At 45.0% G+C, this 23153-nt stretch overlaps 3 protein-coding genes across 4 annotated transcripts in view; 2 read left to right on the forward strand and 1 right to left on the reverse strand.

Moving 5' to 3' along the window:
- Window positions 1-723: 723 nt before the first annotated feature.
- Window positions 724-7316, forward strand: LOC119390217 (peroxynitrite isomerase THAP4). Of its 2 annotated transcripts, none has more exons than XM_037657782.2 (4): window positions 724-1142; window positions 2170-2377; window positions 2459-2606; window positions 3923-7316. In XM_037657782.2, exons 1-4 carry the CDS (start codon window positions 801-803, stop codon window positions 3990-3992), a joined length of 768 nt encoding a protein of 255 aa, XP_037513710.1. In that variant the 5' UTR covers window positions 724-800; the 3' UTR covers window positions 3993-7316. The 2 variants fall into 2 exon arrangements, with proteins under 2 accessions (XP_037513710.1, XP_037513711.1); XM_037657783.2 differs by having other exon boundaries at window positions 2173-2377.
- LOC119390218 (signal peptidase complex subunit 1) lies at window positions 7197-10258 on the reverse strand. Its single transcript, XM_037657785.2, has 4 exons — window positions 10096-10258; window positions 9939-9998; window positions 9372-9458; window positions 7197-7479 (listed from the first exon to the last, which is right to left on the reverse strand). The coding sequence occupies exons 1-4, from the start codon at window positions 10147-10149 to the stop codon at window positions 7372-7374; spliced, it is 309 nt and encodes a 102-aa protein (XP_037513713.1). The 5' UTR covers window positions 10150-10258; the 3' UTR covers window positions 7197-7371.
- Window positions 10259-10440: 182 nt separating this feature from the next.
- The window catches only part of LOC125758237 (5'-3' exoribonuclease 1-like), a gene marked incomplete in the record, with an annotated part of 18151 nt that continues 5438 nt past the window's right edge, over window positions 10441-23153 (forward strand). Inside the window, 9 exon segments of the mRNA XM_049415228.1 lie at window positions 10441-10631; window positions 12647-12778; window positions 12894-12994; window positions 13689-13786; window positions 14471-14580; window positions 17116-17226; window positions 19926-20011; window positions 21889-21976; window positions 22077-22245. Of these exon segments, the coding sequence (XP_049271185.1) occupies window positions 10557-10631; window positions 12647-12778; window positions 12894-12994; window positions 13689-13786; window positions 14471-14580; window positions 17116-17226; window positions 19926-20011; window positions 21889-21976; window positions 22077-22245 (970 nt within the window).

The following is a 23153-nucleotide window of genomic DNA, read 5'->3' on the forward strand; positions in this document are numbered from 1 at the left end:
TAACGGAACGGCCGCAAGAGCCCCAAGGCCGTGGAATGTAAATCACGCTGTTCATGACATGTCATGACTTTCATGTTATGACCTGTCATTTATGTCCGTAATACGGTCATGTTATGCCATACCAATTTTGGCATACATCCGATTAACGAAACGTCCAGGAGAGCACAAAGTCGTTGGCGGCTAGATAGATAGATAGATAGATAGATAGATAGATAGATAGATAGATAGATAGATAGATAGATAGATAGATAGATAGATAGATAGATACGCTCAAAGTCGCAGAAGTTCGCTAAGAAATGCAATTTTTGTTTCCAGTGCTCTCGTTTGATTTCATTGACAGTTGCTTGGTGCATTCAAAAGCATGGTTTGAAAAGATTTGCAAAAGGAATGCAAAAGGAATTTGCAAAAGCATCAACTTTTGCTGTGCAGCAAGTTCAGAGAAATGGCACAGGGCCATTTATAACATAGAAAACTCCGTCGATATTTCGCGGTCAATGGATCTCAATGAAATTCGCTGGGTACGTTCCTTTGCCCGTTTCCGTCATTTATGCCAAATTACAGGCTTGAGAGATGCGCAGATTGTTGGCAAATGAATTTTAAAGATTGTCTGCAAACGCCCACCCGGCTTCTCAGAATTATTGGCAACACTGCGTGTGTGACGTCAATTTTGGCAAGCCGACGGAAGTGACGCAGCCGAGGGCGCCGGCGCGCCGCTCCGCTGGCTCCTGTTTGGTTTGGCCTGCGGCCGGCGCTTTGTTGGTTTGGCGAGCGATATTGTGTACCCTGTGGAGGGGCGTGCGATGGGTGGTAGTTGGTGTTGCGTTGTGGGTTGCACAAACTACTCCCGCAAGACGCAGAAAGTGAGAGTTTGCTATCACAACTTTCCAAGTGACAGTGCTCTCCGTGAGAAGTGGATCAGTGCGATCAGGCGGGACAACTGGTTACCGAGCAAATGGGCACGCGTGTGTTCCGATCATTTCTCGCCGGAGTCCTATAACGATAGCGTTCACTTGATGGAAGCTTTTGGGTTGTCTAAGCAACACTTTTATAGGCGCTTGAAGGCGGACGCTGTGCCGACAGTTTACAAAGAGACGATCTGGCAGCCAGCAGCACGAAGAAAAGCCATCAAAAGGAAAGCGGAGGTACGTGAAAGAACATTTTGAACGTGTATGCAGTACATATCAAGTCGTAGCAGATTGTGTCTAGGAAAGTGCCGATATCGTGCACAAGCTATGCTAGTGTGTGGAGTATATACAGTGTGGAGTGTGTGGAGTTATTTTACAACTCGCTGCAGTGTCACTCAAAACGTCTCAATTGTATTAAAGCTGTACCTTTACGGGAATTATCGGGGACAGTCGGAAATAAGGACTGCCACATGGTCGAGCTATCCGGATCGAGATGGCTGAGCTCACCGAAATCTTGTGATCGAGTGGATCCGGAGAGAACGAAATCTGGCTCGGAAGTGTACGTATGGCAGAAGCATGTGTTCTCGATCCAGTGGGGGGACGCGTCGGCAGGGGGGTGCAAAAGGGGCACTTGCCCCCCTCAAACCACAGCAGCACTTGCTCCCACCCAAGCCACACCAGCGATCCCCCCTTCGCTATCCGCGATGCAACGTGTGTTTGCACCTCCCAAGACAAAATCCTGCCGACGCCCATGCCCGAAGTGGCTTAATTGACCGAATTATTCTGAAGCCCTCTCTTGGTGACTGGTACTCACAGCGTAACTTGGAAATCATGATTTGCTTTACATAAAATGTTCGATGTATGAGTGCCCCACGAGTGGGGCAATGCCAAAAAATATTGTATGACTCAGAATATTTCACATTTCTTTCACATTGCCCAGTTGTGATGTTTTGCAGTTCTGTATTCTTACTTCATGAAATCAAGGCAACGTTGTTGTTCCCATGTCGTTCACCGTGCGCATTGTCGTAAATGAGCGAAAATATGACATCGCATACAATGGCCGAGGAGGGTACAGGAAGGTTCATTAATGAAGGAAACCCCATAGGCCTTCCGTAGCTGCACAGCATCGCACAGGTGGTCTGTAAATTGTGAGGATGTCATACCAGCTCAGTGCACTTGCCCAAAATGTTCAGTGTGGTTCCGATTGGTATGCTTGGCTCCCTAGACATTTGCCTACAATCCATTGTATTTTGCCTTAATCCAGCAGGATGCCTACAAAGCTCTTGCCTTGACAGAGGCTGGCCATGCAGAGAGCAGCAATCAGCATGACTGGAGCTGCCATGGGGATACCACCACTCAGTGCAGTGATGAACAGGGAGCTCAGCCACATACGCGTGACGCTTATGTGCAAATAACTGCGCATGCACAGAGTCCAAAGGCTGTACAGACGTACAGCAGGATGCAATCTATTGGTGAGTGCGTGACTGCTAATATCTTTAGCCTAGAAAGACTGACACGCAATGAGCAGTCGTGAAAATATTTTCATTGCACAGGTGTCCAAGCCAGCCCACGGCCTACTCGTGACAGCTGTGACCAAACCGACGACGTGCTGCTGTACAGGGACAAGGTGCTACCAGAAGTGAGGCCTTTGTGCTCTACTCCAAAGCGTGCTGCAAATGCCCCAGGTCTCAATCTGAGCAGGTATGCAAATTTCATTCAAGTTATCCATTAATGCTACAAGTGACTTTGGAGGACACTGAGTGCACTTGTTCGCGTCCTGTGTTCTTCGTCCCTGTCTGAGCACTTGCGCCTAGGGTTACCAACCGTCCCAGATTTTGCAGGACTGTCCCGACTTTTCATACAACGTCCAGAATTCCACGCCGTTCCTGTCGAGACCGCTAAATGTCCCGGATTTGTTCCGGACCATCAAGTTAGAAATTTTCATGTGATCCACGCGCACCCAACAACTGCACGTCACGCTACAGAACACAAAGTTCGCACGAACCGCTAGCCACCGCAAGCAATGTTGCGGTGGCTAGCGGTGGCTGCGAAAGGCTTCAGCCACTTTAGCTGAACTTTAGCTTTAGCTGAAGGCCGACAACTTTCACAAATACATTCTCCAGCAAGAGGAAATGTTGCGAGCTGCATGTAGCCCGCTCAAGTACCACTTCAAGAGGCCGGAACAACAAATAAACAATGCTCATGCCTGGAACATACTGCAATAAAGAAAACTGATATTGCTGGCTTCCTATGTTAGTGTAACCCCCCCCCCCCATCCCCCCCTCTCTTGTCCAGACTTTCTTCATTGAAGAGTTGGTAACCCTATTTGCACCATCAATTCAATTTCTGTTTGATTGATTTTGTGCTTACCACACCTCGGTTCATGCTCAAATATTGCAGAAAGTTGCGTGAATCTAAAACGAAGCAGGTGCCCAACAGCAAACCAGGGGCGTAGCCAGAAATTTTTTTCGGGGGGGGTTCAACCATACTTTATGTATGTTCGTGTGTGCGTTTGTATGTGCGTGCGTGTATATACGCAAGCAAAACTGAAAAATTTCGGGGGGGGGGGAGGGTTGAAACCCCCCCCCTGACTACGCCCCTGCAGCGAACCACTGCGGCCATGCTGCATTGTTGGGGAATGCCCAAAAACGCACCTCAAAGTGTTGAAAATTGTCTTGCAGTAGTAGCAACCAGAGCGATGTGTAATAGAACTGTTAGTACATCAAATTTTGTTGTTATTAACACTGCACAAATATTGCACTTTGCCTGGCTTCAAATCCGTGAAGGTAAACACTTCAGATTCTCCTGCAGAAACTTTCTGTGACATGCCTTGAAGCTGAAAAGAGGACAAACCTATAGTACAAGGATGGCAGTTTCAATGAAACAATGCTGTAATACTGTGCAATGAAAGACAGGACATTAAGAATATCCCACATTGAATAAGTTATTTCCATTAAAGAATAGTTATACGCTTACAGATTTTTCTACACGTACTCACAGTGGGTGCTTTATTTCAGATTACGTGCCTGCATTGCTAAGCAATGTCATGTAATGCCTCGAGAAGTGGCCATCATTTTCATCTGCTGAAAACGCAATTGTGCGAAGTCATCACGACACACTCTCAGCCAAGTATGGTCCAAAGCCATCAATGGAAGATGCAAGGAAGAGGCGATATTCACGCTTCGCACCTCACCCATAGATCTGTGATCCTGCTGCCAGGTTTGAATCTTGCTCTTCTAGTGTGTGTTGTTTGGTGTGCTAGGGGTGATTTGCTTTTACACGGCCTCATCCAGTCATCGCCACCCCCGACTACTGCCCACTCTGCTACCACTTCGGAGAAGCTGGCCCACCGCCAATGCCAGTACCGTTACATTGGACCATGTGGTTGCATCGTTAATGTGCTTCGTCCAGTTTGGTGACTGGCCGTGTGACATCGTCGACTGCCTCACAGCAAATCAGTGGAGGCCTCGACAGCCATCAAGTCCACCGTCATTGGTACACTACCTCTCTCCTCTGTGTCGACCACGCTGGCCCAACCTGGGCAGGTTGGTTAGCACATATCCAGAAAACTAAAAGCAGCAACTGGTGGAGGTGTGGTTGCTGTTTGTCGAAATAGTGAGGACCTTCCACTGCCGCCGTTAATATTCCAAGGTTCAGCTTAACAATATAATGAAGACACACCAGCATCGATACAAAGCCAAGAATTTCAGTGTGGGATTTGGCATGGTCCACTCTGCAATTGCATGAAGTCTTCATGGAGTTGCAACGATTGAAAGTTTATACCAGGAGTTCTTGATCATGAACCACTGTTTGCATCTGGCGACGCAAGTCTGGCGCTTGCGACAATGTACCTGCTGCTGTCATTTGCTTGTCTGGTACGTAGGTGATAGTGATGTCAAAAATGTTGTAGATACCTGGTGACAGTTTGCTTTAGTTGTTACTCTGAATACGAATTAGTGGCTTATGAACCGATTACACGAGGCCACAGTAGTGGATGGAAGATGACCGGAAGCTTTTTGTGCATACTGCTGCTGTGCGATTGTGAGAGCTGCTGGTGTGTAAGCAACAAGCCTGCCATGTTGCGGCAGTGTTGAGCCAATTCTGTAGGAGATGACAACTGTTAGGACCGAGATTTTCCAGGTGTACAATTTAGTGGGTGTTTTAGGGCTTTCGGTGGGGTGCAGGCACCCTGTCAAGCTTTTTTCCCTTTCCACCTGTAGTCTAGGCAACTGTAAGTCTTTTTTTAACTGAAATAAAAAAGATGTCCCGGGTGCATTTTCATTCAAGTGAAATTGAATGCTTTTGCAGTATCCAGACAACAAAGTGTTTTAAACACAAACATAAGTGATATTTAGAAATTCACCGATACACTGTGGTCAAGTGCGCCATACTCACCATTGTAATAAAGGTGCACTGACTAGTTCATTTCTTGGACAAATAGGCATGCATGTGCTTATCTATCATCTATACTACTCGCCTACACCCAGGAAAACAGCTCATAATTTACTGATGGGAATGTGCTCCTTATCCTGCGCAGCACACAACTGGGCAGGGGTTGGCGATTTCCTCTGCCAAGGCGGCCCCACACCTGCCAAACAAATAATCGGTAGGCTGTGTATCTCGGAGCTCTGAAGCAGGTGAAAGAAAAACAGGAGCATTAGGGACGGGATAGTTCTAGCAAATGTGCTAAGCTTATGGAGCCCTTCCCATGTCCTTGTGTGGCGAAAATTGCACTTCAGTGCTGATGCTTGTGAGCAGTGGTGGCTTCACTTCTACACTTTATCTTAATTTATTCAATGTATTACTTGCATACTACAACGTCATTGAAATTCAGGGTGGTGAAGGAATGGCAATCGTGCACTAGGCGCTTATTTGTTGGCGCATGAAGAGTGGAAGACGCTGCACGTAACTTATTCACATACACGCAGATGAAAGCCCTAGCCTAGTTTGCTGCGCTTCCGCGTGGAACGATCACGCTAAAACGAAGCACAGCGGAGACCTCATTTACACGCTCATATTGAAGCACAAGCAGTAACTCGGTTGTACATTTCTGTTTATGGAAAATGTGGCACTTCAAAACACTTGCCTACTAGCCCCGCCACCGTTGCCATTCCAGCACATGCGTTCTCACACGAGGAATGAGCGCTAAAAGAAAGCATATGCCATGCGCGAAATGCGTCTGAGCTTCGTAGTCGGGTAGCCCAGAAGCTGGCAGCACACCTTGTTACCATGTCGTTGTTGTATTATCATGCCATATGTCCAACCCAATAATTCTAACTACTCACCTATTCCTGTCGGCGTGCTCGAGATAAGTTGAATTGTAGGACTCCAGTAGCCACCTGTTCATTTCTAATAAATCGCTGACCAAACAAAGGAGTGGGAAAAGTGTGTGGTGCGTGATGCAGTTACAGTCCAATCCATTCAGTAGGCCCCAGATAGCCGAGATCTGGTGGCAACACACATTTTCGTCTGTGCACAGGTCGGCATTCGGCACAAGTGCACCTGTGTAACAACATCATGATTCCCCGTGTAATTAACAAAACAGTGACTAATCATCCACGGCTAACACTTACCCTTCATCGCGATATTGCAATGCCAGCTGCTGGGCTCCATCGTGTTCGGCGACTGGTCGTCGTGGCGGCGGATCAAACAAGAGTGGAGAATCAACTTCGTCATATGCGCCTGAATCACAGCTGTCCGACAGCTCCTAAACACTGTCAGTCGCAGACATGTTGCAGCTGATGCGCGGTGTGCTCACCTCTCCACCGAGTGCCTGCTCGTCCCGGCTTTCACAGTTTTCATACTCTGTGCCGACGGGACCGGCATGCCTTGCATGACTTCCGGTTCTTACCAACTTATACGTCATACGTAGACAGTTCACTCGGGTGGGTTTCAGTTTCGGTATTGGGCCTTTTTGCTTATTAAAAATTATTTTCAAATTTGCTGAGCATTTCTGCAATCGGGTGCATGACAAGAGTGTCTCAGGAACCTAAAAGCACCATCACCATGACATGGTCAAAAAATCGCCAAAGTTGGGCTTTAAGGTTCACTAAAGGCGGCCACGGTGAAAACTAATGCCAAGGCAACGAAAACCCAGCTCCAGCAGAAATGACCTTTTCAACATTTACAATACTCATGCAATCATTCTTGCCAAACTATAATGTTTTACGAGAAAAAACGGCTGTTCTAAGTGCAAAAAGCACGCCTGTGTGTCTAGAATATCAGCTTGTGCATGGACTGACAATTACGTTTTTCAACACTGGGCAAAAGTAACTGACTATATGCCACAAGTTGAGAACAAGAAACACCAGCTGCCAAACACTGTCTTCTTATGTGTTCACCGAACTGAAGACAGTCTTCGACAATTTATTAATAAAGAGTGCACACCACAGCCCCCGCTTTGCTCAAAATATGGAACAGCCTTAATGAAAAAAAAAACAGAACGTTGTTGAAGGCCCTTCACTGATCACTTCTTTTTCTTGCTAGACTTGCTTGACGAGGAACCAGCTTCATCCCTTGCCTTCTGCCATGGAAGGGGATTCTTACGGTACACCGGCCATGGAGGCAGCGTAAGCTACGAGAGTAATAAATGCATGGCCTCAGAGATGACAGCACTCACAAACAGCAAAACACAATTTGCAGCAACTAGCAGGTTTAACAAGCAGTGTGCCCCGACAAACTTGGTTCAAAAAATAGTTTAAGAAATAGTTAAGAAGCATGGCCTGTTATTAAGTTGGCAACCCTCAAAATAACCAAGTCTACTATTTTGAAACTTCTGGGATCACGAAATAGCTATAGTAATACAAATGTGAACACTTACTATCCTTGTTTTTATGAAATCTACACAGCATCAACTTAGCTGACACTGACCATTAAACAAGGAGGTTTAAAAAATAATTCTTGAGTGTCGGCCCTCAAAACACCTTAGCAGCAAATGTGAAGCCAGCATTTGCCTGTAGTTTACATAAAAAAGTAGCCTTCTCACGTGATGCCCGATGACAAAGTGTGTTTATTTTACAAACGTAAATACTAGGTTAAATATAAAATAACTAGCTGTTCCCGACAAAAGTAATTTATCCGTATTGGTAATGTCATCTCTAATAAAATTTCACAAGTTTTCCAGGTTTCCTAAGAAAATCAGTAACACCAAGATGCCCTTTGAGAAGTATCTGTCACAAAAAATTAGCCACATTAATCTCGCAGAGTGTGTGAGGAAAACGCTGCTATTTTTTCGCTGTACGCTAACGTTCTACTGTGCCTGGGATAAGGTGGCAGAGGTCTGGCTTCACTTTCGCGACATAGTTTCCACTCCAGCGTTCCTTTTAAACCTCCTTGGTTTTAAGACAGGTGGCCGTATGTACATGCGCATTATTTGTCTTGCATTTCTGACACTGCACCCTGCAACTTGCCTTACAGTTTGAATACTTTCAGTCTCAAAGATGCCAGTGAACTACTGGGATAATACTATAGCTTACTTATTCAAAATGCAACTGCCACGGAGAGGCATTACTCATTCTTGGCAATGACAAAAAGGAGCCTGCACTGTAATGCCATGACAGCACCGAGTTGTTGTCACTGACGAACGATAATGGGTGTTGTGAACGGCTTCACTGTGCGCATGCTTTTTCGTTTTGTTGATGGCGACAGAACCATTTAACAGTTTTTAGCTACGCTCCTTCCTTTAACTCCACCCGGGAGAGGGAGGCGCCCGAGGGAAGAAAGGGGGGCCCTGTTTGAAAACGGGAGCGCAGCATGTACAAGTTGGTCGGAAAGAGCGGTCCAGTAAAGAGGAGACGTCAGTCGCTGTGATGAATTTCGCCATGCATTTGGAAGTTCCCTTTGTACTATTGTAAATATTGTAAAATAAACCCAGTGTACCCTCATCAAACTGTGCCTTCCTCTACAACGAGCATCAAGCATTGACAATCGAAGAATTCACTACAACGTGGGTCATGGGGAGGATTAGTTTTGTTTGCTTGGTACCGCTTTGATGCGTGTGTGATGCAGAATATATTGTTCTGCAAGGCAACATGGGTAGGCAAAAAAAGCAGCAATTTTAAAAACACTGGCATATCGAGGGCTGGGCGAGTGCTGGCAGCACAAGACACATAATGAAATGCTTCAAATTTTTTTTCGTCGACCACTTCTCTTGGCGGTGGTGAAATATGAACATAACGTAAGCACCAAATTTAAAAAATAAAAGAAGTAATTGGGCATCTGTGAGAAAACATACCACGAACTCTAGATTAGGAAATATTATATGCACGAGATCCAACATAATTTCGTAGAATTATTAATCATTCCATAAGTCTTACTGCACCGAGAATTATCTCTCTGGAAGCGTTGGCTCGCGTTTTACGCAAGATCACTCCTGCACGCAAGTATGCCCGGAATCGCAACAACTGTGCCAGCTGCTAATTAAATGGGCAGTTGACATAAACGCCGTCAAACGAGCAGGTTGCTTACCAGGCAGGAAATGATAAAACCAATCCCGAGGCTGATGACAGTGTAGGAGAACTGCTGCACCACGTATCCCCAAGCAAGTCCGGCCAACTGCAGCAAGAGACGACGCAAGCACGGGAAAATAAAAAAAAAAAAGGAATGAGACCGCATGCTGCATTGCCACGACAAGTATACAGTGAAAGGAAAAAGTACCTTAGACCCCCAGTTTAGCCTGTATACAAAACGTGAAAAGTGCCTTGGTTACATTTCATCGCGGTGAAAAAAGCAGCACTTGATTTTTGCTTCTTCTCTATAAACTGCGGTGCGACTTACTCGCATTGACAGACTTTTTGTTCAGCGCAATAAATCATCACAATATAGCCGCACTATGCATACTAGATCGTTTTTGAAGAACGAAAAAGAACTGCGACCTACAGCTAGTTTTTCTTTAGCCACTAGTTCCGCACGTCAACTATGGACGAAGCGAAAACGACACGTCCGCATAGGGCTTGTTAAATCGCGGTTTCCGTTTGTACTACAGCTGCAGCTTGCACCGCGCAAGAATGAAGCCGTCAGTGCAAACCCACTTACCGCAAAGGCAACTATGACCACTTGAAATATTTTCTCCGCCACTTTCTGTCCCTCAAAATCCTGCGAAACGGGGAGAAACATTTGCACCAACACGCGACACCAACAAGCAACCAGCCGGCTCGCTGTAAGAGAGAGAGCCATGGCCCACTTAACGTACCATGTATGTAGGAATCCTGTCCAAGAGCGGCGTCAAGAAGGGTATGTCAATCATGATTGTGAGCTTTTAATTGCAATACCGCTAGCACAAAAACAGTTCGTAAACGGGCTCACAAACAGCTGAAACGAACACGTCAACACGCACAGTCTTCTCGCCTGGCGGGCAAGCTAGCCTGCAAGCGGCAAAGCGTTACTGTCACGCAGAAAATTAAATATTATTTTTGTAACGCAATAACTCAAAATAAAACGTTGTAATAAATATAATTAAATGCATTGTGTTAACCTGAGTAATCAAAACTTTATTGTACGTTTTATAGTTGGGTGTTGTGGCACAAATTGCAGGAACGCAGTAACTAAGCATTTGTCCGTTCTTCGTTTCAGCGCAATTGTAAATTCTTGCACAAGCGATTTATTGGCTTTATGAGTGAATAAAATCCCGAGCTAAACAAACCGCGCGTAAGAATGGGGGTGCCGAAGTTCTACCGATGGATAAGCGAACGGTATCCTTGCCTGAGCTCCGCTGTCAAGGAATATCAGGTAGGTTTGACGTCGCAGCGACAGGTAACCCAACCGTCACAAGACGCAGTTCGTAGATCGTGTTACCGTCGGCATTGTTCTTGCGATAACTGGTTCCCACGCCAGTTTCAGCATCGCCTGATCGACAGTCAGACGTAGTGGGCGGTGGATAAGCGCGGTCTCGCTGGGTAATCCCTCACAGAGCTCCCGCTGCTTGGGTTCAAGATCGACGGGGTGCTGACCGCGCTTAAAGTTCCGTATTGAATGGAGGGTGTCCGTCTCGGTCCATGCGCTACATACTAAACACTTAATTTTGAACGCCGTCGGTGAGAGTGAGTGGCATTCGACGTGAAAGAGAAGCATCTACATCAGGACGCTTTAGAAGTGAGGCGCGTCTATTTGAGCACGTTTACCTTGTTTCGCCGTTCCGCATTTAACTTTGTTTACAGCTTTGCCAAGCGGTAAAAGTAAGGGGTCAGTTGCAGGACGCGATGTTTTCGTTCCGATTAGTCTTCTTCGTAGATTACATGGTTTACGTCGTACGTTACAGCCCGTTTTGTAAACAGGTTGTTGCAGCGTCCGGTTACTGTTCGTTTGTTTGTTTGTTTGAGCCTCGAATAATCTCGATGTCGCCTACGAAAGCGACTTTCACCGGCCACTTAATTTCACTTTGGCTGGAGCTCTTTGAATTTTGAGGGAGTACACGTATATGTGCCGTCAGGATTCGCCTGAAGGAAGATTTGCCGGCGATTTGTAGTTCCTCGCTATTTCCACCCGTTTTCTGATTCGTAAACTTTTTTATTGGCTGTGATCGCATGACGGAAGCTGGCAGAATCACTGAAACGATTACAAAAACTGAAAGAAAGATTCTAGAACTTACCACCTGTATGTTGCAACTTTGTCCATGTCTTTTACACCTCTGATTCTTGACCAATCCAACCATTGTTTGTACGGTCTGCAAGCATACCCACTTCAAAGTGCATGTATACTTGAATTATGTAATCTCTCTGGAAAGGGTTTGATTCTTTCCTTGCAAACTTTTTGATGGCAGTCTGTGCAAATATAATGAATTGGGCCTAGAAAATGACCTCATGAGTATGAAAATATATGGTCTCGCATACTAAAGGCACTTGTGAAAGCATGGCTGCGAGTGGGAACGAAAAAAAGCAATACAATCGCTGAGGGAAGCCTTTCCAGATCCTGGTGACTTGCCATAATCAAAGAAGCCCAAACGTATAGTGCCAATCGGTGAAGCATGGCACTAAATACGTACCACGTAGTAAAGTAGTGTGTCAAATCCCTTCGACATCTGGCAAGATTTATGTGACCAGGTGTAGTCAATGTAGTGTTAACAGTGTCTGAATGCACCAGAGGCAGCATAAGCATTCACTAATTAATAACATTCACTTATTCCCATCTGTCGGCATACCGCAACACACGTAGTTGTGATCTTAATTTCCCTAATAGGACAATCACGACTAGGCAATGCCCTCCACATCGCACGAAATTAAGACAGAACATACTAAAAAAAAGCATGGGACGTGTTCGCCACGCCTGAGTACCCCTCGGCAATAAAGAGCTAACGTTCTTGACAATTGCTTGTCATGCTCGCTGAAAACGAAATGATCACTGTTAAAATAGCATCGCCATTTTTTTTTTTACCTGTGAGTTATGTATTCCATAATTCTTTCAATAAAGAAAAGGTAGTTATGAATTAAAGCTTTTTTCTTTTGTTGCAGTCACAATAGCACCCTTTTCACTGGTCCATGAGCCTTGTCTGCTCACTACTATGTCTGTGAACCCTGTGTGATACTGCCTGGAAACTTTTCTCTGGCTTCCTCTACTTCACATCCATGTAGGCACTAGTCATGTGACTGTAGCCAACCAATGGAGACACGACTGTTGGTAGAACATCCATGTTCAAATTTTTAATGCCACTTTGGTAGCTGCTGTTTGCTTTGTATCCCACTGTAATACAAGACGCACGTTTATCAGAATGGCCTGTAGCTTCATTGAATTTCACTTTGTGCTTCCAGATTCCAGAGTTCGACAACCTGTACCTGGACATGAACGGAATCATCCACGTCTGCTCTCACCCCAACGACGATGACCCGCACTTTCGCATTACGGAAGAAAAAATTTTCTTGGATATCTTCAATTACATAGATGTGAGTACGATGTCATGTTATATAGACACTGCTCATTTTGTTGATCCGTACTAGTGCGGTCAGCTTGGATGTATGTGCTTTGTTTGTCTGAGGCTAGCTTTAACGCGTTTTTCAGTTCCTGTTTCGGATGATCAAGCCCAAAAAGACATTCTTCATGGCCGTCGATGGCGTTGCCCCAAGGGCCAAAATGAACCAGCAGAGAGGCCGGAGATTCAAGTAAGCGCCCGCACGTAGTCGCGATTTTCTTGTGCATGTCGCCGATATTCGGTTGCATTGCATTGTAAGAGACCCTTTTCATAATTGTAAAGCTATCTTTCCTGCTATGCAGTTTGCTCCAACTAGTGGTGGCTAGTCACTTACTGCAAGCAACGTGTTCAAGCGCAGTTTGCTTGTGTTGTGGCATGGAAAATGTAGACTTGGCTCTCATGATATAAACACGCATAACAGGCAAGGCCCAGCGCGTGCAACTAGGACTTCGTATCCACATGAAGCACAACAGGTGCCGCCATTAGTTGGGCGAATATGCAGCGCGAGAAGCGCTCTATGATTGCATTGTAAAATATGTTATATTGTAATTATTGTAAATAGTGCTTCAAAGTATACTTTTGTATATCACATTGTTTTTTTATTATTATTCATTATATCTTGGTGCCTGTAGCTTTTCATTCCCGCCCTGCAGTGATCTTAAATATGAAAGATTGCATTATCTTTAAATAAATAAATATTATTCATAAAGTGTTCTTCTGTTGAATGATATGGATACTGAAACCGAACTTCTTTTTTTTTTTCAAATGCCCCTTTTTGCCATAGTGGGATATTGTGTGCAGAGGATTTCTGCAGGTTGTGATGTTCCCAGCATGGCGGATTGTGCGTCTGACCGTAAATATTGTGCCACTTTTTTTTTAATCAGGTCTGCAAAGGAGGCCCAGGCACAAGAGAAAGAGGCACGCGATAGGGGGGAGGTCCTGCCAACTGAAGAGAGGTTCGATTCCAACTGCATCTCACCGGGTAAGAAATTACTGGTTTTTTTTTGTTTTTTTTTTTCTCGGCAGGACTGTGTTGTTGATGAGGTGCATACCCTGCTGTTGCTTAGTTACTATGGCATCACTCTGCGGAGCACAAGATTGTAGGTTCTATGCCTCGCTGGACGTCCAGTTCGAGAAAATGCTTTTTGATTTTATTTGTTGCAAGAGTGACACCAAGGAAATAACATAAAGGGTACACAGAGAGTCAAATGATTCCTACGCTCAGTAAAAAAAAAGTGAAAAAGTTCCCACTGTCCAATACGACCTTTGTAATCGTTAAACGGTGTCTGCAAGTGCTACAACGTCAAGTTCGCTTCGAAGAAAGTGTCGTACAAGTCATGTGATTTGCATACAAGCTGAACTCCCGCAAAGTCTTTGGAACATAGCATCAGTCTCGATCCATATCGTATAGTTTGTTTGGGCAACCTGGACAGGAATTAAAATATAATTAGAAGTGGCATGCTTCAAATGAGCGGAAATCGACATTTTTGTCTCAGAACTAGTGTGCTGTAAAGCTTGTGGGGAATGGTGCATAAAACGCATTTTCGAGTATACACAATGCAGTTTCAAGAGGTCATTCGTAAAGTACTGTAGTGTACATACATGGCATTGTGGTTGACAATTCAGGCCTTGTGTGTAAGGTGACACATCATGCATTTTGATGCAGGCACCGAATTCATGGCACGACTGCAGGATCAGCTGCAGCAGTTTGTGGCCACAAAGGTCTCCACAGACCCACTGTGGCGAGGCGTCAAGGTTTACCTCTCGGGACACCAGGTTTGTTGCTACAAGTTTACTATTTCATCTGTATCTTTGAAACGGGCGGTGCAAAATCAAGGACAAAGGAAAGACGACACACCACAGAGCTCAGAGTGGTGTGTCGTCCTTCCTTTGTCCTTGGTTTTGCGCCGCCCATTTCAAAGATGCATAACCAATTCACTTGCCCAGACATCAATTCTTCTGCAGTTATTTCGTCTGAATGGTGACTAGCTGGTGACTCTAGTGGTGAAGGTTGGCTTGTTCATCACTTCCTGTGCATCAGGATACGCTGTGAAGCATGTGACTTTGGAGGCATATGTCCTACCTCATTCTAAAGTGGCCTTTTTGACTTATAGACCAATAGGCATAAGGTGCGTCAGATCCCTTGTGCTTTTCTTGGTAAAAAATTTTGATCGCATGTATGCATAACACACTCGTGCAGGTTGGTTTTAGAGAGTCCCCCGTACAGGTGAATCGTAATCACCCAAGATTTCAGCAACGTTAGAGTGCAGCCATAAATTTGGTGGATCAGTGTACACCTTTGCGCAATTTTAACAAATTTTGGCACTGTGCTGACAAACACAACTTTCTGCTACAAATATGCATTTGTAGAATTGTTTTGTTGAGCATTATATAGACCAGATTTTTCTTAGCCTCGTAGCGCGAGTGTCAGCCGCGCCGCTACTCTCGACACCAGGCGCCGCCTGGTGGTGCAGACGACGGCGGGGGCTGCTGATGGCGGGAGGTGATAGCCGCGCTTGCGTCGCGTGTTCGCTTGTGTCAGTGCTTTCAGAGCTGTCAGAAAGTTGCAGTCTTAGTTGCTTGCTTGCCGCGTACTAGGAACGGCAGTGCAATGTATAAAAATTCGTCCGGGTGGCACTGCGCCGTCGTTGGGTGCCCGAACAACGAGAGAAAAAGGAAGCGGCTGATGCAACAGACCTGCGACGTTCACGGGAACACGAGCGGCTTGTGCTTGTGCAGCGTGTATTCTAGACGTTTTCAAGGCCCTTGATTTCGATAAGTAATAAGTGAGCTTGTGCGTTTGCTCAGGAGGCCATATTTTCTACCTATTCAAACGGCTGCACTGCAAGTGTATGGGTTAAAACAGGACCACCTGCTGGATGAAAAAAAAATAATAAACTGAATTACTAGAACGACAACGACGAATCTTGAAATGGGAAAGACAGTATTCATCAGATATTTTCTCACACTGCGAAGCCAATTAACAAATGTCTCTTAATTTTGCCTGAAGACTTACAGGCGCCACCGCAGCTGCCGAGAGGAAACAAGCTTCAGTTATTAACATGCACAGAAATTTTAACAAGCGGTTGTTTAATCTTGCTTCTGAAATCAAAATGCGGCCACCTTGGTTGTAAATTTGTTCAAAAAGGCGCAGGTAAACCTCGATGTAACGAACTGTTTCACTTTTTACAACTTCATGTCTATAGAACATATGTATTTTGAACCTCACAGCCGCGAGGCATGTCGACCTGTGGTTTCATAACAACAAATTTTTACTGTGACAGCAAAGGAAGGTCGAGGCGATAAATCCTGATCCGGCTCAATTGTGATCGAAAGTGCCCGTGTGACAGGGATCTTGTCATTGCAGGGGCGATCCTTCAATTGCAGTTAAGTATATCCTGAACGAGGCACGTCGCGACAGAAAGCGCACGCGTGTGCGCCGCTTGGTCAGGATCGAACTCAATCAATATCGGACTAAAACGTAATCTTCGTCTGTTTTGATAGTGATTCAAAGCACCTGTGCGACGGGGTGTTCTTGCAGACTGCTCTTTAAGAACACAGATGTTGGGGGCCGGCATGCGCGCTGCGTCTAGCTTCGCTACAAGAGGCTTCGGACACTACGCCAAGCCATCCTTTCGCAGTAATTAAAGAAGCCGCACGTAATCTCCGCTACAGCGTTCTGCGTTAAAAACTGAAATAATCGCCTAATTAAATTCATCCCGTTGCACTTTGCGAAAGAGCACAAAACAGCCATCGTGCAGCACAAAGTCGGACGGTAGCGCGGCACGAAAATATCTGTCGCTGCTGCCTTTCAGAAAAAAAAAAAAAAGAAGATACAGCTTACTAGGCTTCATCTGGCCGTTATCATACGCAAATGCGTAAGTTTAAAACGTTTCTTGATATGATACAGTTCTAAAAAAAAAAGAGAGTGGACAACTGCACGGCGTTGCAACTATTTAAACTTTCGTGACGATGTTGCTGAACGTTCTCGCGATGTTTGGCAAGCTCCCTGGCACAATTACACTGTTCGAAAATGTAGTCGCATGAAAGAAGATGCACGTTCCGACATTTAGAGAAGACTGAGCGGCTGCAGCGCTCGCGAATCTGCCATCGCCCGCTACTGAGAGCCACAAACGTGGTGCACCGCGCTGTACGCCAGCGCGTTTCAGCAGCCCCCAAGCAAATGCTCGCACCGCGGCGCCTCGGTCGGCCAAACATGGCGGCCCCCTTCGAGCGCTGGAAATTCTGGTCTATAGGGAGCTCTATTTGTTTGTTGGACAAACCCTTATCCTTTTCCATGCTGCTGAATAGACACCAGGTGAAGGGGAGCACAAGGTGATGGATTTTATCCGGACCGAACGATCCCAGCCTGGTTACGACCCAAACACAAGGCACTGTTTGTACGGGCTTGATGCCGACTTGGTGAGGAAATTTTTTCTTGAACAAACGTACTCTGTTTGTGCTGTTGTCACACTCGGTATACTTTCGGTGCTTCAAGTGTGTGCGCTGGTGCCGTTGCTGTTTCATTGTCTTTTAGGAAGGACTTCCTTGTGGCTACTTTTACAGTCTACATATCTGTTCATTTCAGACTCTCGTTTCCGAGTTCGTTACGATTGAAGTGAGACACTTTGAACAGTGGTTCTCTGTCAGGGATGCTTCGGGGACTTCTTGTGGACCGGTGGAAGTGATGGGGGACCCCCCTTGTAGTGAAAAAGGGGGGGTGTTTAAATTTAACCCAGCATGCAGCGTGGTGCCTTTTTATTGCTCCCTGGTAAAGAATGGCCAAGTGGAAGTGTCATGTCAATTCAATTTTGACAGCTTCTCAATAGGTTGGGCAGTCTGCAGCCACATTCAACCTGTTCTAGCTGTGTGTTTGCTCTTCAAGTATGCAAGCCTAGGAAAAAGCATGGTCACATGCGTATGACCTAGAACACTAACAAAAGCTTTGCAACCACACTGTGTATAAGGGGAAGCATAAACCAGCTCCGCCGCAATGCAAAGGTGTTGCACATTGAAGCATATCAAATACAGAAGGGGCCACTGACACAAGACAGTGTGCCCCCCCCTCCCTACCCTTGTGGCGGGGGGGAATGGGCTTTTCGGGCCCCCAAAATTGGTGAGCCCCTGTGGTCCACGGACACCTGTTTGAGTACCGACCCAGAACATCAAAAGCAAGCAGTTTTCAATAATACTGAATTCATTCAAACCCAAATGTATCGAATTGTTGTCTGTATTGAACAGCTGTAACGTGCCGTTGGAAATACCATAAAAATGTATAGCTCAGTACTATGCATATATCGAAAATCAAGTGCATTTCTTAGGTGCATGAATTTCATATTTTTGCTTTAACTCTTTCGTTACTGCGAGAAAATGGTTATTTTTCATATGTCTCGGGAAGAAAGCTTTTGCCAGTTTGAAAAGTACTCCAGCACGCATTGCAGCATACCAAATTATGCATAATGAAATGGTCTTTCCAAAAAAATATAAGTTGGAAAGCAACAGAAATATTGTGGAATGTATAAAAAATTGAAAGTGTGTAACTTTTTGTTGCCAGCTGATAAACAGAGCAATAAAAAACACTACATATACAAAAACACTCAAAACAAAGAAAATTCAGAATATACATTTTGAAGTTAAATGAGCCAGGAATAGTATAAAAAATAAAAAATGTTCTACACAATGTTTCCATTAACATAGACAAAAAAAACCTGAACCAAGGTACAGCTTCATTGCTCGTGCAATGCGGTGAAGCATTACCTGGTTTTCGTGAGACGCAGGTGCACTAGTGCACTTTTCACGTAAAATTTTTGTTTTTTTATGAGGATAGTCTGCTGGTGTTCCAATATAGATGGATGCCCGCAACGTGAACAACACCTATGTAAATCAAATGGGCAATCAACATCACCAGTTTGTCTGGCATTGCCTCTTTCCGTGAGCGACACCTCTCCGCATAGGTTGGCATTCCAAAATGTGCATCCAAGCATATTTATTTGTATTTTTGCAGATAGTGTTGAAAAAAAAAGAATGAATTTGCGCGCAGTCGTAAAACGTCTCGCCCCGCTCTGTAGTGCGGGGCCGAGATGTGCTCAGGCGGCCGTCTTGTCGGGAGGAGAAGCTTTGCAGCCGGCGCCAACATATCGCGCCGCAGGGACTTGTGGACCTCGCACGTAACCAGAGTAGCTCTAAGAATGTGGACAAAGGTCAGCAGCGACACTCGCACGGCAGAGAAGAACACTTGAGGCCGTAAACGAAACCAACCCCTGAACGGCTGCCGATGTCAGAGGCTGACACGAAACATCGTCACCATCAGAGCTTGAAGCTGAGGTGCTGTCATATTCGGACTCAAAGCTCGTTGTCACTAAACTCAGGTGCGGTTGCAAGATAGTTTCTCGCAGCGCGCGTTTCTCGCGGCGCAGGTGCGCACCCACGCTGCGCGTGACAACGACGCCATAGGAGTGACCATCGACACGGGATGCGGCCCTGTGTTGGATATAACTATAGAAGCGAAACCAAAGCTGCTGGAAACTGGCTGAAAAGGCCACTTCCACACTTTATACATGCGGCGGATCTTCTGAAATAATTTTTGATAGAATAAGTCTTCTTCAACTCCAAACAACAGCTCTCCAGTGAATAGCTGGCATAAATTTCAGGCAATTATTACAGCACAACGCTGTCAGATTGCGAAGTTGACACCATAATTTGATATTTGACTTGCAAAAGTTATCTTGCTTACAGAACTTGGATGTTACTGAAGCATAACCACAAGTGGCATGCATTTCTCTCAAATTCGTCAGCCAAGCGCATATTCCCCAAGAACATACGCACATTGGTTCGCGCAAACGTCTGTCAAAAATCACTAACTTGCCAAAACGGGCAAATTCAAACTGATTCTGAAAGTGCAGTGGCTGGACTTGCTAGTAGGAGGTGCTAGGTGCACGAGACACAAATTCAACATGCCAAAATCAACTATTCAAAGCATCGATCACCGGTGATCGATTTAAATTGGCATGGTAAGGAAAGAGTTAACAGGTTGGCTTCTTCTCGTTCGTAAGGAACAGACTTCTTTTTTTTTTAGGTATGTGTCAGTGTGAAGGTTTTACAGCTTATGCATTTCTTTGCAGATAATGCTGGGCATGTGTTCCCATGAGCCACACTTTGCGCTGCTTCGGGAAGAGATAGTGTACGGCAAGAGGCAGAATCAAAAGAGGTTTGTGTCTGTAATATTTTATGATTGGTACAATACATGTGCATTCGAAAGTACCTGTCTTGTTTATCCATTGATTTTCAGTTTATTTTGCTTGGCTGTCTGTAAACTGATACAATATGCACTCTGTGACGGAGTATGTACTGTCAGCTACAAAAGTTTATGGAACACTATATTTACAAAAACAAAAAAAAAACACATGGTAGATTCATTCTCTTGAATCCTAGGTTTGGTGCCCAGAATTCAATGTTTTGGGCTGTAGTATTTTTCGCAGTCTACGGAGTTATTTATTGGAATTGCCATGCCTTGCCAAAGCAGAAAGTCATATTTCTTGTGGAACACATGTCTCGTAAGCTTTGTCACACTCTACATTGCTGTATAAACACAACTGCATTGTGCTTTCTTCTTTTTAGTTTTGCAGCTATTTTGAAAGCTCATTCTCATCAAGCTGGAAAAAAAAATTTGCTTATAAGCATTGCATAACTACTAGCACTAGTTTCATCTCATTGTTTCGACTGTAGCTTGTCTTTCTGCGCATTTCGACCACTGACCCGAAGGTCACAGGATCGAATCATGGCCATGGTTGCTGCGTTGGATGGAGGTGAAATGTTGGAGGGTTGTGTACTTACATTTAGGTGAAAGAACCTCAGGTGGTCAAAATTTCTGGAGCCCTCCACTACGGCATCCCTCGTAATCATATCGTGGTTTTGGGATGTAAAACCCAACAATTATGATGTCTTTCTGAGCACAGCGTGGCTCAATAGTGAGTTGCATTTGGAACCCTCACTTTTGGTTTCTTGTTCTCCATTACTAAAACGTGACTGTATCATTGGTCGAATGTAGGCTTGTGCGAATAGTAAATTTTGGGTTTGAAGCGAATTCGAAGCGAATAGTGATTTTGGTCGAATAATTTCGAATCGAATTCGAATAGTATATATCACATATTATAAAGAAAAATGAGCATATCTGTCATGACCCAACCAACCTGCACAACGTTTTTTTTTTTAATTGTAACAAGGCATGTGCAAATGTCATTCTTTTTGGTTCAAAGGAAGTGGAAGCAACTTTGAATAGTAGCAGGATTTGGCTTTCGGTAGAATGCAAATGATAACCTGAAAAATATGTTACGTTTTAAAATTTACTATACTTCGAGCATATAAGCCGGTATAACAAGTTATTAGACTTGAAAAATGATGAATCGATGTGAGGGTAATGTGTTCATTTAACCTTAAAGTGGGGTTTCGCGGCAGTGCGGATTTTCTCTGGAAAGGTGTATTCACGGTATAGCACCCCTTCACTGCAGTGAAACCACTTTTACAAAAGGTCACAAGTGGACCGTGCGGATTTTTCCTGGAAAGGTGTATTCGCGGTATAACACCCCTGCACTGCAGTGAAACCACCTTTACAGGGGGGTTATAAGCGGACTAATATACACTTATTCGTTCATTTCGAATGCTTCGAAATTTTTAATAATTTAAATTCGAATACTGTATTATTCGTTCGAATATTCGAAGTGCTCGAATATTCGCACAAGCCTAGTCGAATGTCATGCCATATGTGGCATAAATACAAGCAGAACGCTTCAGAGCTAGTCTTGTATTTTTACCCAGCCAGACCGAGCTCTGTCGAAGATGCTTAACTCTAAGTGACATAAATAAACTTCAGGAAGTGAAAGGTGGAAGCTCGCGATGAAAAAGTCCTAAAACAGGTGGTGGGGGCTCGAGCCGACGTTTCGACAAGTGGACTTGTCTTCTTCAAGGCTTGAAGAAGACAAGCCCACTTGTCGAAACGTCTGCTTGAGCACCCACCCCCTGTTTACGAATTTTTTCACAAGTAAACTTAGATTCCTCATTTTTATTATTGTCTTCTTGCTTTCACAGGCTCAACGTTCCTGAAGAGATCACTTTTCACCTTCTCCATTTGTCACTGCTTCGAGAGTACTTGGAGCTCGAGTTCCAAGCCTTAAAGGTAACCTGACTGTCTTTCTCTGCGGGAGAGGTTTTAGATTAGATGGATTGGACGCTAAAGCGAGTCCTTCGCCCCCGCCGTCTTGTCTCTCATTTCGCAGGAGACGATCCCGTTCGAGTTCAAGATGGACAACATCATAGACGACTGGGTGCTGATGTGTTTCCTGGTGGGCAATGACTTTCTTCCGCACCTACCCAATCTCCACATTGCCCACAACGCGCTGCCGGTTCTCTATCAAGCCTACATTGACGTGATGCCGTCTCTGGGAGGTGAGCTCTTGGCCCCGCATATAAAGGGAGGGGCTGTGCATTGACGTGTGGGACTGTTATGAAAGATGTTGACGTGATACGGAAGCGAGGACAAGTAGTGGCCTGTGCCAAGCTCCAGCCACTTAAAGCAGCACTGTAATAGCTCCGTTCTGTCGCCACTTTTACATGAATGCGACAGCAGTGTATCATACTTCTTAGCACAACTTGCTCATATACGATTGGGGGTGTGTGATAATGTACAAAATTTAGAATATCACGCGGAATAATGTTCTACATGATTTGTGTTTGGATCTAATTGCTGCTGTTCGTACATATAAATGTTTTTCGTAACGTTTACGAATATTTCAGAATTGTTAGCTGCACCAAAGTAAACGCTAAATTGGTGCGAAAGTAGAATAAGTTTCACCTCCACAGGCCTAGTGTAAGCACGAAAGGTTATGTAGTGTAGCAGGCTACTTTGCTTGTAGAACCAGACTTGTTTACATGGATATAATGCACTAGCAGTGCGATGCACAACTTGTTGCATTCGTGTTAACATCGCTTGCGACAGCAAACTCGTGTTGCCACATGATGTGCGTCTTTTGTCACAGCCTGGCGGACATAATTTGCTTGGCTTGTGGCTTGTCTGGTGATGAGGTTACATTAACATACCTGCCAACTCTCCCGAATTGTCCGGGAGACTCCCGAATTCGGACCTAATCTCCCGATTGTACGAATGTCATCTCGAATCTCTCGAAAGGTGGCCACCACAGCAGAGGCGGGTTTTTTTTTCTCTCTTTTTTTAAAATCATGCGCGTACGTCAGCCTTTCCTGCTGTGGCGGTGCTGCCCCCGAGCCCCACCCCCCTCCCCCCTTCTCGTTCCCCCCCGCGAGTTCATCTCGCCTTTGTTTCCACTGCGGCTTGGCTC

This window comes from Rhipicephalus sanguineus, chromosome 4 (genome assembly GCF_013339695.2).
Source record: "Rhipicephalus sanguineus isolate Rsan-2018 chromosome 4, BIME_Rsan_1.4, whole genome shotgun sequence".
In the NCBI taxonomy this organism is placed as follows: domain Eukaryota; kingdom Metazoa; phylum Arthropoda; class Arachnida; order Ixodida; family Ixodidae; genus Rhipicephalus; species Rhipicephalus sanguineus.